Raw genomic sequence first — 14229 nt, 5'->3', positions numbered from 1 at the left:
AAAGGACTGAAAATCAGTGATGGGTACCTTCGTGGGCTCTCTTCTTACCTCTGGGAAGGCCAGAGGGGCTTGGGTCTGGAGGCCCCGCCAGGGCCCTTGGTGGTCCGGACTGGGTGGAGCTGGGCGGGGCTGGGCGCAGGGCCGGGACCGCCTGTCCATGCTGGGAAGGGAGGTGCCTTCTCCTGCAAAGGACGAGGGGAGGGGAGGCGAGATACAGGATAATACCCGCTGAGCTGAGAGGGGCCTTTGAGACTGGAAACAAAGCAGGCAGCCTAGCTCCATGGCGCGCAGTTAGGAACTCACTGTGGGGGCTGCACACGGGGGAAGGCCTGTGACGACAGCCCAGAGGTGTCCGCAGAGCGCTGAGCCGCCAGAGGCGCGGGGGACTCGGGGGCCAGAGCTAAGGCGGCACCTGCCTGCCAGCTGGAGCTGAGGGTTTTCCTCCGCCAGACCCCCGTGACCCCTCACCTGCTTCAGCAAGAAGCTTCCGTTTGCATGTCAGCTGAAGTCGAGGGGTAGTGTTGATGGGCTCCTCTGGCGTGGCCCCGCCCTCGGGAGTGGGCGGGGGCTGGGTCACCGTCGCTGGAGGGGGGCGAGGCGTGGCCTGCGCACCTGGGCGGGGCTGCCCACGGGCAGAGCGTGTGTCCTGGCCACTGCTCCCCAACCACTCCGTGCAGGACAGGTCCCCACCCAGCAGGGAACCGCCACGTCCAGACATGAGGGGGCTAGGCTGGGAAGCCCGGCGTCTCCCCGCAGAGCCACTGCCCTGATTCCGCTAGTTGTTTGTTAAGCCTTCAATCCAGGGGGCTCATTCTCCCGCTTGTTCTCTTTTGGAGTTGCTTACGCTCCCCGAGGAGGTCCTTTGCGTTTCTCTCCACGCGTTAGCACCAGCCTGTTGGTTTCCGCGGAGACCTGGTCTCCTGGTCACGGCGTAGGAGGAGTCCGCCTGGAGGAAATGTCCTCCCTCGCTGTTCCCCTGCCCCGGGGCTCAGGTGGGGCCGCCCGGGGCTTACAGCTGCGCTTGCACAGGCCCTGAGACAGGGGAGGCCCCCCCAAATCCCACGCCAGGGCCGAGGCGGCCGGGTTTGGGAACCCTCGCGGTAGGATTCTTTTCTCTTCCATTTTGTTCTTGCCTCAGAGTGACGGCTGAAGGGTTATTCCACTCGCAGGCGGTGTGTCTTGTTGCCTCCTATTGACCTAATGCTGTTTCATTTCTGTTTCCAGAATGATTTTGCTTTTTGAATTAGCCCATCTTTCTCTGAACTTGAAATGCTGGGAGATCGCCTCTGATTGCCTCTCAGACCTGAAGAAGATGGACAGCAAAGTAAGTAGTCCCGGCTGGAAGCCCTGCTCCTGCTCGTTGTGATCGAGAGGTAAAAAGCCAAAAGCAGGCACGGAATTCAGAAGCCCCTCGCCAGGGGGCCTGAACTGTTGCGTGTTGGTAAATTTCCTCCTACTCTTTTTAAAGTGCGTTTCACATGGTTGAAATGATGTGATTTTTGCATCAGTAGGTCATTAATGATAACTGGATCAGTTCATTAAAGAGAACATAACCGTTGTACATATGTGTGCACCCAGGATACACACATTTGCCTGTATCAGGCAAATACCAACAAATCTGAAAGCAGAAACAGACAGCAACACAACAGCGGTAGGGCTTTATAACCCACTTTCAGCGTGGGTAGGTCACCCCGACAGAAGGTCAATATGGATATATTGGGATTGAGCAAAAAGAGCCTAACTGACACCTCAGAAAGGTCCTTTCAGTGAAGGAAAATGCACATTCTTCAGGACAGATCGTGTTAGATCACAAAACAAGTCTTAACAAATTTAAGATGACAGAAATCATGATAAGTATCTTTTTTGACTGAAATGGTGTGAAACTAGAAATCAGCAACAGGAGGTAAGCTAGAATTTCACAAAAACGTGGAACTCAAATAGCATACTCCTGAACAACCAATGGACCAAATAAGAAATCGAAAGGAAAAAAAAGATTTTGAAACATAGGACGATGGAAACACAACACACCAAAACCTGTGGGCTACAGGGACGTTATAGCCAAAAACACTTGTAATAAGAAAAAAGAAAGATTTAAAATAAACCACCTATATTTATGCCTCAGTTACGTTCAGTCTCTCAGTTGTGTCAGACCATTTGTGACCCCATGGACTGCAGCACGCCAGGCTCCCCTGTCCACCACCAGCTCCTGGAGCTTGCTCAATATTATCTCCATTGAGTTGGTGATGCCATCCAACCATCTCATCTTCTGTCATCCCCTTCTCCTCCTGCCTTCAATTTATGCCTCAAGAAACTAGGGGGGCAAAAAACCAACAGAACAAAGCCCGAAGTTAGTGGAGGAAGGAAATAATGAAGATTAGAGCAAAACAAGTGAAAGAGAGACCAGAAAACCAGTAGGAAAAATCAATGAAACTAACGGTTTTTTGAAAAATAAACAAACTGGCAAACATTAGCTGGACTAGGAAAAATAGAAGATCAGAATCAGAAATGAAAGAGGAACCTTACGACTGATAACACAGAAATAAAGAGGATCTTTAGAGACCAGGAAGATGGGTGACCTATACGGAACTGATAGGTTCCTGGAAACATGCAACCTGCCAAGACTGACTCCTGGGGAAAGAGAAAGTCTGAGTAGACCAGTGAGTAAGAAGGTTGCATTCATAATCAAAAACCTCAAAATAAAGAAGCACCCAGTGACCCAGCAACCCCACTTCTGGGCATGTATCCAGAGAAAATGTAATTTAAAAAGACACATGTATCGCAGTGTTCACTGCATCATGATTTACAACAGCCAGGACATGAAAGCAACCTAAATGTCAACAGAGAAATGGATAAAGAAGATGTGGGGTACATATATGCAATGGAATATTACTTGGCCATGAAAAGGAATGAAATCAGGTCATTTTTAGAGACATGGATGGACCAAGAGACAGTCATACAGAGTGAAGTCAGAGAGAGAAAAATAAATATATTAGTGCATATATGTGGAATCTAGAAAAATGGTATATTAAACTTATTTGCAGAACAGAAATAGAGGCACAGATGTAGAGAACAAACATGTGGACACCAAGGGGGAAAGGTGGGGTGGGAGGAATTGGGAGACTGGGGTTGACGTATATACACCCCTGGTATTGTTATAATATAGGTAACTAATGAGAACCTATGGTATAGCACAGGGAATCAGTGCTCTGCGAGAACCTAAATGCAAAGGAAATTTTAAAAAAGAGGAGATACATGCATACATATAGCTGATTCACTTTGCTGTGCAGAAGAAACTATGTTTACAACAGTGTAAAGCACCCATACCCCAATAAAAATCAAGAAAAAATAAATAAAAAAGAAACACACACTTAGGACGAGATGACTTCATTGGTGAATTTTACCAAACATTTAAAGAAGAATTAGTGCTGCTCCTTCAAAAATTCTTCCAAAAAGTTGAAGGAAAAGGAATACTCCAACTCAGTTTACAAGGCAAGCATTACCTGGATACCAAACCAGACAAAGTAACTACAAGAAAAGAAAATTATAGGAAATACAGAAAAGAAAATAATCCAGATGAACACAGATGCAAAAATCCTCAACAAAATACCAGCAAACTGAATTCAGCAGCATATCGTAAAGATCAAACACCATGATCAGTGGGATTTATCCTGAAGTCGCAAGGGTAGTTTAACATAGGCAGATCAATAAATGTGATACATAGCATTAAAAGAATGAAGGATAAATATACGATCATCTCAATAGATGCAAGAAGAGCATTTGACAAAATTCAACATCCTGTCATGTTAAAAACTCTCAATAAAAAGTGTGTGGAAGGAAAATACCTCCACATAATAAAGACCACATGTGACGAGCCCACAGCTAACATTATACTCAATGGTGAAAGGTTAAAACCTTATCTTCTAATATCAAGAACAAGATGATGGTGCCTACTTTTGCCACTTCTATTTAACACAGTACTAGAAGTTCTAGTCACAATAATCAGACAAGAAAAATAAAAGGTATGCAAGTCATAAAGGAAGACGTAAGTCTGTCTGTTTACATGTGACATGACCTGTTTATACAGAGAAAACTCTAAAGACTCCATCAGAAACTATTAGAACTAATGAGCAAGTTCATAAAGCTGAAGGATTCAAAAATCATCATCCAAAAAATCAGTTGTGTTTCTGTATACCAAAAATGAAATATCTGAAAGAGAAAATAAAACAGTTTACAATAGCATCAAAAACAATACAATACTTAAGAATAAATTTAACTGAAGGATTGAAAGACTTGTTCACTGAAAACTAGAAGACGTTCACAGGATAAACGGATGGAGACACGAAGAACGGAGACAGAGCCCCTGTTCTTGGATTGGAAGAATGAAAATTATTAAAATGTCTATACTACCCCAAACTACCTACAGATTCAGTGAAATCCATATCAGTGCCAATGGCATGTCTCACAGAAATAGAAAACAAAGGCGATGTGTGTGGAGTCACAGAAGAGCCAAAGCCCTCCTGAGAAAAGACAAAGCTGGGGGCGCCCTGAGCTAGAGCATGAAGCTACGGGACCCAAGCAGCCGGGTGCTGGTGTGAACGCAGACGCATCGGCCGACGGGACAGAACTGAGAGCCCAGAAGTGAGGCTGCACACGACGTCAGCTCGTGTTTGACAAGGGCACCGAAACGCCATGGGGAAAGTGTAGCCCCTTCAATAAACGACGCTGGGAAACCGAATGGCCACGTGGAGGTGAGTGAAATTCGACTCCTGCCTTATGCCTCTCACAAGCGTTAACTTGAAATGGATTACAGATCTTAAGACCCGAAACTGTAAAACTCCTTTAAGAACACATGGGAAAAAAAAAAAACTCTCGACTTTGGTCTGGGCAGTGATTGTTTGGATGTGGCAACAAAAGCAAGAGCAAGCAAGTAGGATCACATCGATCTAACACCACCTGCAGAGCAAAGAAAGCAATGACGCGATGAGAAGGTGGCCTATGACAAGAGAAAAACATTTGCAAACCGTGTATCTGATAAGGATTTAGTATCCATATAGGAGCTCATACCTCAGTAGGAAATCACCATTCTTATCATCATCACCATTCTCCAATGGGAAACAGTGGGCTAAGGGCCTAACACACATTTTTCTAAAGAGATATTCAAGCGGTGCATGAAGAGGTGTTCAGCACCTCCAATCATCAAGGAGATAAAGTCAGAACCTCAGTGAGCATCACCCCACACCTGCTGGGATGGCTGGTATCCAGAAGACAAGAGACAGTAAGTGTTGGTAAAGATGTGAAGAAAAGGGAAGCCTGGTGCTCTGTTGGTGGAAATGTAAATTGGTACAGCTTCTATGGAAAATAGTAAGAAAGTTCCTTAAAAATATTTTTTCAAAAGCTACCATGTGATCCAGCAATCCCACTTCTGTGTATCCAAAGGAACTGAAATCAGATCTTGAACAAATGTCTGTACCCCATGTTCACTGTAGCATTGTTCGCAAAAGCCAAGATGTGGGAACTGCCTAAGTGTCTGTCTTTGGGTGAATGGATAAAGAAAATGTATGTGTGTGATGAGTATTATTTACCCTTGAGAGTTCAAGCAAACCGATGTGCATGTAATTGGGGTGCCTGAAGGAGCAGACACACTAAAACCATAATCACAGAAAACCAGCCAATCTGATCACAGGACCACAGTCTTGTCTAACTCAATGAAACTAAGCCATGCCGTGTGGGGCCACCCAAGACGGCCGGGTCATGGTGGAGAGGTCTGACAGAATGTGGTCCACTGGAGAAGGGAATGGCAAACCACTTCAATGTTCTTGCCTTGAGAACCCCATGAACAGTATGAAAAGGCAAAAAGATAGGACACTGAAAGATGAACTCCCCAGGTCGATAGGTGCCCAGTATGCTACTGGAGATCAGTGGAGAAATAACTCCAGAAAGAATGAAGGGATGGAGCCAAATCAAAAAAAATACCCAGTTGTGGATGGGGCTGGTGATAGAAGCAAGGTCCGATGCTGTAAAGAGCAGTATTGCACAGGAACCTGGAATGTTAGGTCCATGAATCAAGGCAAATTGGAAGTGGTCAAACAGGAGATGGCAAGAGTGAATGTCGACATTCTAGGAATCAGCGTACTAAAATTGACTGGAATGGGTGAATTTAACTCAGATGACCATTATATCTACTACTGTGGGCAGGAATCCCTTGGAAGAAATGGAGTAGCCATCATGGTCAACAAAGAGTCTGAAATGCAGTACTTGGATGCAATCTCAAAAATGACAGAATGATCTCTGTTCGTTTCCAAGGCAAACCATACAATATCACGGTAATCCAAGCCTATGCCCCAACCAGTAATGCTGAAGAAGCTGAAGTTGAACGGTTCTATGAAGACCTACAAGACCTTTTAGAACTAACACCCAAGAAAGATGTCCTTTTCATTATGGGGGACTGGAATGCAAAAGTAGGAAGTCAAGAAACACCCGGAGTAACAGGCAAATTTGGCCTTGGAGTATGGAATGAAGCAGGGCAAAGGCTAATAGAGTTTTGCCAAGAGAACACACTGGTCATAGCAAACACCCTCTTCCAACAACAACACAAGAAAAGACTCTACACATGGACATCACCAGATGGTCAACACCGAAATCAGATTGATTATATTCTTTGCAGCCAAAGATGGAGAAGCTCTATACAGTCAGCAAAAACAAGACCAGGAGCTGACTATAGCTCAGATCATGAACTCCTTATTGCCAAATTCAGAGTTAAGTTGAAGAAAGTAGGGAAAACCACTAGACCATTCAGGTATGACCTAAATCAAACCCCTTATGACTATACAGTGGAAGTGAGAAACAGATTTAAGGGACCAGATCTGATAGACAGAGAGCCTGATGAAGTATGGATGGAGGTTCGTGACATTGTACAGGAGACAGGGATCAAGATCATCCCCATGGAAAAGAAATGCAAAAAGGCAAAATGGTTGTCTGAGGAGGCCTTACAAATGGCTGTGAAAAGAAGAGAAGTGAAAAGCAAAGGAGAAAAGGAAAGATATTCCCATTTGAATGCAGAGTTCCAAAGAATAGCAAAGAGAGATAAGAAAGCCTTCCTCAGTGATCAATGCAAAGAAATAGAGGAAAACAATAGAATGGGAAAGACTAGAGATCTCTTCAAGAAAATCAGAGATACTAAGGGAATATTTCAGGCAAAGATGGGTTCAATAAAGGACAGAAATGGTATGGACCTAACAGAAGCAGAAGATACTAAGAAGAGGTGGCAAGAATACACAGAAGAACTGTACAAAAAAGATCTTCACGACCCAGATAATGACAATGGTGTGATCACTCACCTAGAGTCAGACATCCTGGAATGTGAAGTCAAGTGGGCCTTAGAAAGCATCACTAAAAGCAAAGCTAGTGGAGGTGATGGAATTCCAGTTGAGCTATTTCAAATCCTGAAAGATGATGCTGTGAAAGTGCTGCACTCAATATGCCAGCAAATTTGGAAAACTCAGCAGTGGTCACAGGACAGGAAAAGGTCAGTTTTCATTCCAATCCCTAAGAAAGGCAATCCCAAATAACGCTCAAACTACCGCACAATTGCACTCATCTCACACGCTAGTAAAGTAATGCTCAAAATTCTCCAAGCCAGGCTTCAGCAATATGTGAACCGAGAACTTCCAGGTGTTCAAGCTGGTTTTAGAAAAGGCAGAGGAACCAGAGATCAAATTGCCAATATCCGCTGGATCATTGAAAAAGCAAGAGAGTTCCAGGAAAACATCTATTTCTGCTTTATTGACTATGTCAAAGCCTTCGACTGTGTGGATCACAATAAACTGTGGAAAATTCTGAAAGAGATAGGAATACCAGACCAGCTGACCTGCCTCTTGAGAAACCTGTATGCAGGTCAGGAAGCAACAGTTAGAACTGGACATGGAACAACAGACTGGTTCCAAATAGGGAAAGGAGTATGTCAAGGCTGTATACTGTCACTCTGCTTATTTAACTTATATGCAGAGTACATCATGAGAAACGCTGGGCTGGAAGAAGCACAAGCTGGAATCAAGATTGCTGGGAGAAATATTAATAACCTCAGATATGCAGATGACACCACCCTTATGGCAGAAAGTGAAGAACAACTACTAAGCCTCTTGATGAAAGTGAAAGAGGAGAATGAAAAAGTTGGCTTAAAGCTCAACATTCAGAAAACTAAGGTCATGGCATCTGGTCCCATCACTTCATGGGAAATAGATGGGGAGACAGTGGAAACAGTGTCAGACTTTATTTTGGGGGGCTCCAAAATCATTGCAGATGGTGACTGCAGCCATGAAATTAAAACCGCCTGCTCCTTGGAAGGAAAGTTATGACCAACCTAGATAGCATATGAAAAAGCAGAGACATTACTTGGCCAACAAAGGTTCGTCTAGTCAAGGCTATGGTTTGTGGTCATGTATGGATGTGAGAGTTGGACTGTGAAGAAAACTGAGCACTGAAAAATTGATGCTTTTGAACTGTGGTGTTGGAGAAGACTCGAGAGTCCCTTGTACTGCAAGGAGGTCAAACCAGTCCATCCTAAAGGAGATAAGTCCTGGGTGTTCATTGGAAGGACTGACTCTGAAGCTGAAACTCCAATACTTTGGCCACCTCATGCGAAGAGTTGACTCATTGGAAAAGACCCTGATGCTGGGAGGGATTGGGGGCAGGAGGAGAAGGGGACGACAGAGGATGAGATGGCTGGATGGCATCACCGACTCAATGGACATGAGTTTGAGTAAACTCTGGGAGTTGGTGATGGACAGGGAGGCCTGGCGTGCTGCGATTCATGGGGTCGCAAAGAGTCGGACACGACTGAGTGACTGAACTGAACTGAACTGAAGGAGCGGAGATTAAGTGGGGAACAGAAAAAATGTTAAGGAATAATGGCTCAAAATTCTAAATTTGATGGTCTGTGAAGAGGGAGAGATTATATACTGAGGAACAGAGAATGACAGCAAGAACTCTCCTGGTGGCCCAGGGGTTGAGACGTCTCACTCCCAAAGCAGGGGCAGGTCCAGTCCCCGCCTGGGAACTAGAGCCCACACGCCACGGCTAAGAGTTCACATGGGTCATCTAAGAGCAAAGTCAAATAAATAAATAAAAATAAAATTTGTGAAAAGAATGGCAGACTTTTTTGGGAAATAGTATGAGCTAAAAGATCAACATCCTTAAAATACCAAAATGAAGAAAGCATAACCGTTGGGACCTCCTTGGCGGTTCAGTGATTAAGACTGTACTTCCAGTGCAGGGGGTGCAGGTTCAGTCCTTGGTTGGGGAACTAAGACCCCATGTGCTTCTGGTGCAGCCAAAAAAACAAAAAACTGTCAACCTGAAAAATTTGCATTCAGAGAAAATATCTTATCAGAGGCAAAGTAAATATTTATTAAAATATACAAAATCTGAGAGTCTGACTTTCACTGCAAGAAAGTTTCAAGAGTTTTTTCCAGCCGAAGGAAGATGATACCAGAAGAAATCTGGATCCGTACAAATAGTGAAGGGGACCAGTAAGGGGGGCCACATGAGTCAGAGAGAGACTGGAGAATACGTAAAGCACTTGAAAAGGTACTTGCTGTTTAAAGCAGAGATAATAATATGGATCAGAAGACTCAGCATTATTATGATGTCAGTTCTCCCCAGATGGAGCAGTAGATTCAATGCGATTCAATCAAAGTCTTGGCGGGAGTGTTTCAGAAATTGACGAACTGAGCATAAAATTGATAGGGAAACGTAGAGGCCCTAGAATAACCTAGAGCATCTTTGGAAAAGCAGAGCAGCGTCAGCAGGCGTGCATGACCTAACGTGTAGGCCTGGTGTGGAGGCGCTGCGGTTAAGAACTGGCGGCCTGGACGTGGAGACACACACAGACGGAAGACCAGGACGGGGCCCATCAGAGACCCGCACACTTGGGCCCGCGGCCTGGACCAGGTGCGGAGGCTTCCGCTGGGGACACAGCGGACAGGGGAGCAACCACGTGAGGGAAAGTGACCACCGGCTCCCTTCATCCCCTGGACGGGAATCAATTCAACATGCACCCTAAACGAAAAATGTGAGCGCTCCAATGATAAACCAAAAATGTGAGAGCTCCAATGATAGGCCAAAAATGTGAGAGAAAAAAAAACAAGAGGAATCCCTGTGACCTGTTATCTCACAACCACTCACCTGGCAGGTGGCTCACTCGGAGGCTGACCAGCCCACAAGGGCTGGGGAGGGGTGGGGATGGACCCCTTTGGAAACAGGTCAGCAGTTTTGTGAAAGTTACATGTACCTGTCTGCCCGCCCACCCAGGAAACCCCAGGCCTGTGTCTCCCCACCTCCTGCAGCACGGCACCCTGTCCAACCCCAGCAGGGGTTAAATGAGAGGAACTGTTGTCCAGATTTCATAACAGAGCATTTGTCTGAAGTCAGTGTAGTTATTTAAAAGTTCTGTGTCCAGTGAAATTAACTATGAAAAGTAAAAACAAAAAAAATTTTTTCTAGCTTTCTCATTTAAATCTTTGCATCTTTTGGAAACATTTTAAGTTTTTTGTATATATATATATTTATATTATCTAATTTTCATTTGTTGAATTTCTACCGAGTCCGTGAATTATATCTTAAAATGTTTTTTGACGTTAGTGAATGTGATCGCTTTCATTAAAACTCTCCGCCTACACAACAACTACTGTGCCCACAGGACCCCGCGAGGCTGATTGAAGTTGAGTGCCTGGAGTATGAATTGGAAGCTGTAAGACTGGAAAATAAAATTAAAACCTACCCCCGAGAGGCTGTGGAGGTAAGCTGTGGACCAGGGGCCGGAGCGGACGCCGAGCCCTTGTGCAGGCGCCGGGACCCTGTGTGTGGACTTGGCACCCGGTTTGAGGAGGGACCCTGCTGGGCACGGGCCGGCCTCCTGTGCCCCGGTCTCCCCTGTGAGCGTGGCGTCTCTGGGAGGAAGCCCGGGGGCCGGGCGGCCCTGCCCTGCTGAGGCCAGCTGACGTCCTCCCGCTTGGCCCCGGCCCCGCAGCTCCTGGGCCCACCCTGGCTGGCAGGCCTGTGGCTTCATGCAGCCTGTTCCCGGGGCAGCAGCTGGGGGCTGGGATGAGATGGGCCTCCAGCCAGGCCCTCGTGTGGCCTGTGTGGAACAGCCCACCCTCAGCACGCTGATAACACGTGCCCTTGGTGAACACCGAGTCCCCCGAGGGCCCTTGCCACCCTGACTCAGGTCCAGGCAAACAGGCATGCCCCTGCCCTAGTGCAGGGCCTGAGGGGCTCCAGGGAAGTGGTGAGGTCATCTCAGGCACGGGGAGGTGGGGACCCCTGGGGGGGTAAGGGGAGACCCCTGGGAGGGTGGCAGGAGGGTGGGAAGGGAGGAGAGGGGGCCCCGAGGCCTGGCAGAGGCAGGTTCAGAGGACCCTGGCGAGCGTTGCTCCCTTGGTACCCACCTTGGAGACCATGGGCTTGTCTAGAATGTTCCACTGGGGGTTGTGGGGGGTGCTGGCGACCACAACAGCGTGAGCTCCGCAGCCTGTCTGCCCAGCGCAGTGGGGTGTGGTCCGGCAGCCACTGCAGAGAAGGAACCCAGCGATAGCCGTGTCTGTGACAGAATCCTGACGTTGAGAAAGGGAGCCAGAGTGCATTGGAACAGGATGAGGGCGGCTGGCGTTGCTCTGGGGCCCTGGTGCCCACTCCCTGGACCGGCTCCCGTGACCCCTGCCCCAGCCCTGCGCGGCCCGGCCCGGGAGGAGCTCTGCCAGTGGATGAGCAGCCCAGCGGGGGCTCTGGGCCAGTTCATGCGCTCTCTTTGGGCCTGGGCTGTCCCCGCCAGCGCTGACCTTCTCAAGGGAGGCCGTGGCTACCTGCTGGCCGCCTGCAGGTGCTGGCAGGTGGTGTGGTGGGGCCGCAGGGCTGTATCTTCTGCCTCTGCCGGCCGAGGGCTCTTCAGGGGCACCGACCAGTTCACGAGGCTTTGACAGATGCTTCTTGGCAGTCAGGAGGCTCGGGGTCTGAACCCCACACCTGCTCTAAACCCCGTGACCCGGGAGCAGCACTAGGGCAGGCCCCCTGGAGCCAGAAGCCAGGCCCCCAGACTCGGCTGGGTTCAGGAGCCCGGGCAGCCCCGGAGGGCACTGAGGCCACTGCACAGGCTGAGTCTGGCCGGCCCCTGTCTGTTGGGCAGGGCGCATGGAGCACAGGCTCCAGGAGCTGTTCTTTGGGCAGTGGCCGTTGACGGGCCACGGGCGCCGTGAGTACACAGGGCCGGGAGGCAAGCAGCCTCGCGCAGAGGGGTCACAGAGCAGAGCCTGGCACGGCACGCAGTGCCCGTCCGAGGGCAGATCCGACGGAGCCAGGGCCCTCTCCAAGAGATCATGCGGGCCGCGTCCACCGGCAGACTCAGACCAGGGGCCGGGCCCACCTGCGTCATCCGGGGCTCGGGGGCGGGCTGGGGCTGCCCGGGCTGGCCGGCCTCACACCCGGGCGGCTGTGCTGTGGGCAGGCCCAGCTGGACATCGTGCAGAGACTGGACGTCACGCTGCAGCGGGCCGTGCGCCTGGGCGAGCCCCGGCTCGTCCACACTGTGTGCGCCACCCAGTGGAACACGTGCCTCCCGCTGCTGCAGCACAACCTGCGTCACCACCTGCGGAGGCCGCTGACCAGCATCGCGGACGTCCTGGAGCAGGCGGACAGGTGGTGGCCGGCGCTGGCCCCGGGGAGGTGGCGGGGGGCAAGGCTCGGGGTAGGGATGGAATCCAGCTCCTCTTCCCAGAAAGAGGGCAGGAGCCCACGGCGTCCCCCAGAGGTGGCGGCTCCCGAGGCCGCCAGCCGTGGGGCAGGGCCCTGCAGGGCAGACGGGGACGCCCAGGTGGCACCCGCCTGAGCTCGAGAGGGGCCGAGGGGAAAGGGCTTCGTCAGGGGGGTCCTGGGCCGCGTGGCGGGTGACGGTGGGGGGCACGGGCTGTGGGCGCAGGCGCGGGAGGGGAGGGGCCGGATGGGTGAGCAGGGAGGCCTCCGTGTCTCTCCTCTTCTGCCCGGGCAGGACGCCCCCGGGGGCGGGTGTGCTGCAGGACGGTCCCTGGCAGACACGGGCCGCGAGATGGGGGCTCAGCAGAGGAGAGGCGTGCAGGGTCAGCTGGGAGGGTGTCCGGCTGCAGGGAGGGGCCGTGGGGAGCTGCCCCGCCCCCGTCTGCCTCGGAGACGAGCTGCGCTGTGTGCTGAGGCGCTCAGTGGTGTCCGACTCTGTGACCCCGTGGCCCACAGCCCGCCAGGCTCCTCTGTCCATGGAAGTCTCCGGGCAAGAATACTGGAGTGGGTTGCCATGCCCTCCTCCAGGGGATCTTCCCGACCCAGGGATCGAACTCGGGTCTCCAGCATTGCATGTGGATTCTTTACCATCTGAGCACCAGGGAAGCCCTGAGATTAATCAGGGGTGGATTTTGTCGCCATCGTGAGCCCTCCCTTGGAGCAGGGTTCCCAGCAGGGGAGCCAGGGACCTGGTCGTCAGCCTGGGGTCTGGCGGCTGTCTGTACCAGCACCGTTCATTTCCTGCGGGCACTTGGGGATCTCGTCTGTGAAGACCTACATCTCTCTTCAAATCTGGGATTTTTACTCAGAAGGAGAAACTATTTTTAAATGAGTAAAAATCCCAGATTTGAAGAGAGATGTAGGTCTTCACAGACGAGATCCCCAAGTGCCTGCAGGAAATGAACGGTGCTGGCTGTATGATAGCTCCTAGCCCAGGCTCCCGCCTCCCCGCAAAACTTCCTTGTTCACAGCCCCACCCCCTCATGTGACTCACACCAAATTCTGGAGATTTCATGCAGCCCATTAGTTCTCTTTTATTTTGCAAATTCTCTAATTTCTTCCTCTTTAGCCTATATTTTAAAATTTTAATGACATCCTCTTCCAAAATATCTTATTGTCATATTTGTTTGGTTTTTTAAATAACACCTAGTTGCCCTCCTTTTTTTTCTCTGACAGTTCTTTTTCTGATTAACTTTATTGTGATATAATTGCGTACAACAGAATGAACACATTGTAAGTGTCCACTTGCGGTGTTGTTTCTTAACCATGGAGGGCTGATGAATGCTGCTTTAACTATTGAGAGGAGCTCTGACTTTCCTCTTTTGATCTTTAATGTGGCGAATCACGCTGACTGGGTTTTGAGCAGTGAACCAGCCTTGCGTTCCCTGCACGGTCTCGACATGCCTGCTTTTCTCTGTATTGCCGGGT

General features: G+C 49.4%; 2 protein-coding genes across 15 annotated transcripts in view; one reads left to right on the top strand and one right to left on the bottom strand.

The window, feature by feature from the left end:
- The window catches only part of LOC122709072 (homeobox protein Hox-B4-like), a 32035-nt gene extending 31171 nt beyond the window's left edge, over positions 1-864 (bottom strand). For 2 of the 3 annotated variants that reach the window (XR_006345408.1, XR_006345407.1), the window contains exons 1-2: positions 469-819; positions 49-182 (exon numbers count right to left, since the gene is read on the bottom strand). Coding sequence is in view for 1 of the 3 variants with exons in the window: in XM_043926156.1 (XP_043782091.1) it covers positions 49-182; positions 469-718 (384 nt within the window). In the remaining 2 variants the exon portion in view is untranslated. Of the gene's footprint in view, positions 1-48; positions 183-468 lie in introns of all 3 variants that reach the window. The other variant, XM_043926156.1, reaches the window with a different exon arrangement.
- Positions 1-14229, top strand: part of CFAP46 (cilia and flagella associated protein 46) — a 96873-nt gene that overhangs the window by 7838 nt on the left and 74806 nt on the right. For 10 of the 12 annotated variants that reach the window (XR_006345404.1, XR_006345406.1, XR_006345405.1 and 7 more), the window contains 3 exons: positions 1225-1324; positions 10697-10795; positions 12497-12687. Coding sequence is in view for 8 of the 12 variants with exons in the window: in XM_043926148.1 (XP_043782083.1) it covers positions 1225-1324; positions 10697-10795; positions 12497-12687 (390 nt within the window). In the remaining 4 variants the exon portion in view is untranslated. Of the gene's footprint in view, positions 1-968; positions 1101-1224; positions 1325-10696; positions 10796-12496; positions 12688-14229 lie in introns of those variants that run through there. The other 2 variants (XM_043926154.1, XM_043926155.1) reach the window with 2 other exon arrangements.

This window comes from Cervus elaphus, chromosome 15, assembly GCF_910594005.1.
Source record: "Cervus elaphus chromosome 15, mCerEla1.1, whole genome shotgun sequence".
Lineage (NCBI taxonomy): Eukaryota > Metazoa > Chordata > Mammalia > Artiodactyla > Cervidae > Cervus > Cervus elaphus.
The sequence above is the reverse complement of the archived record's forward strand: the minus strand, read 5'-3'. Positions and strand labels throughout refer to the sequence as shown.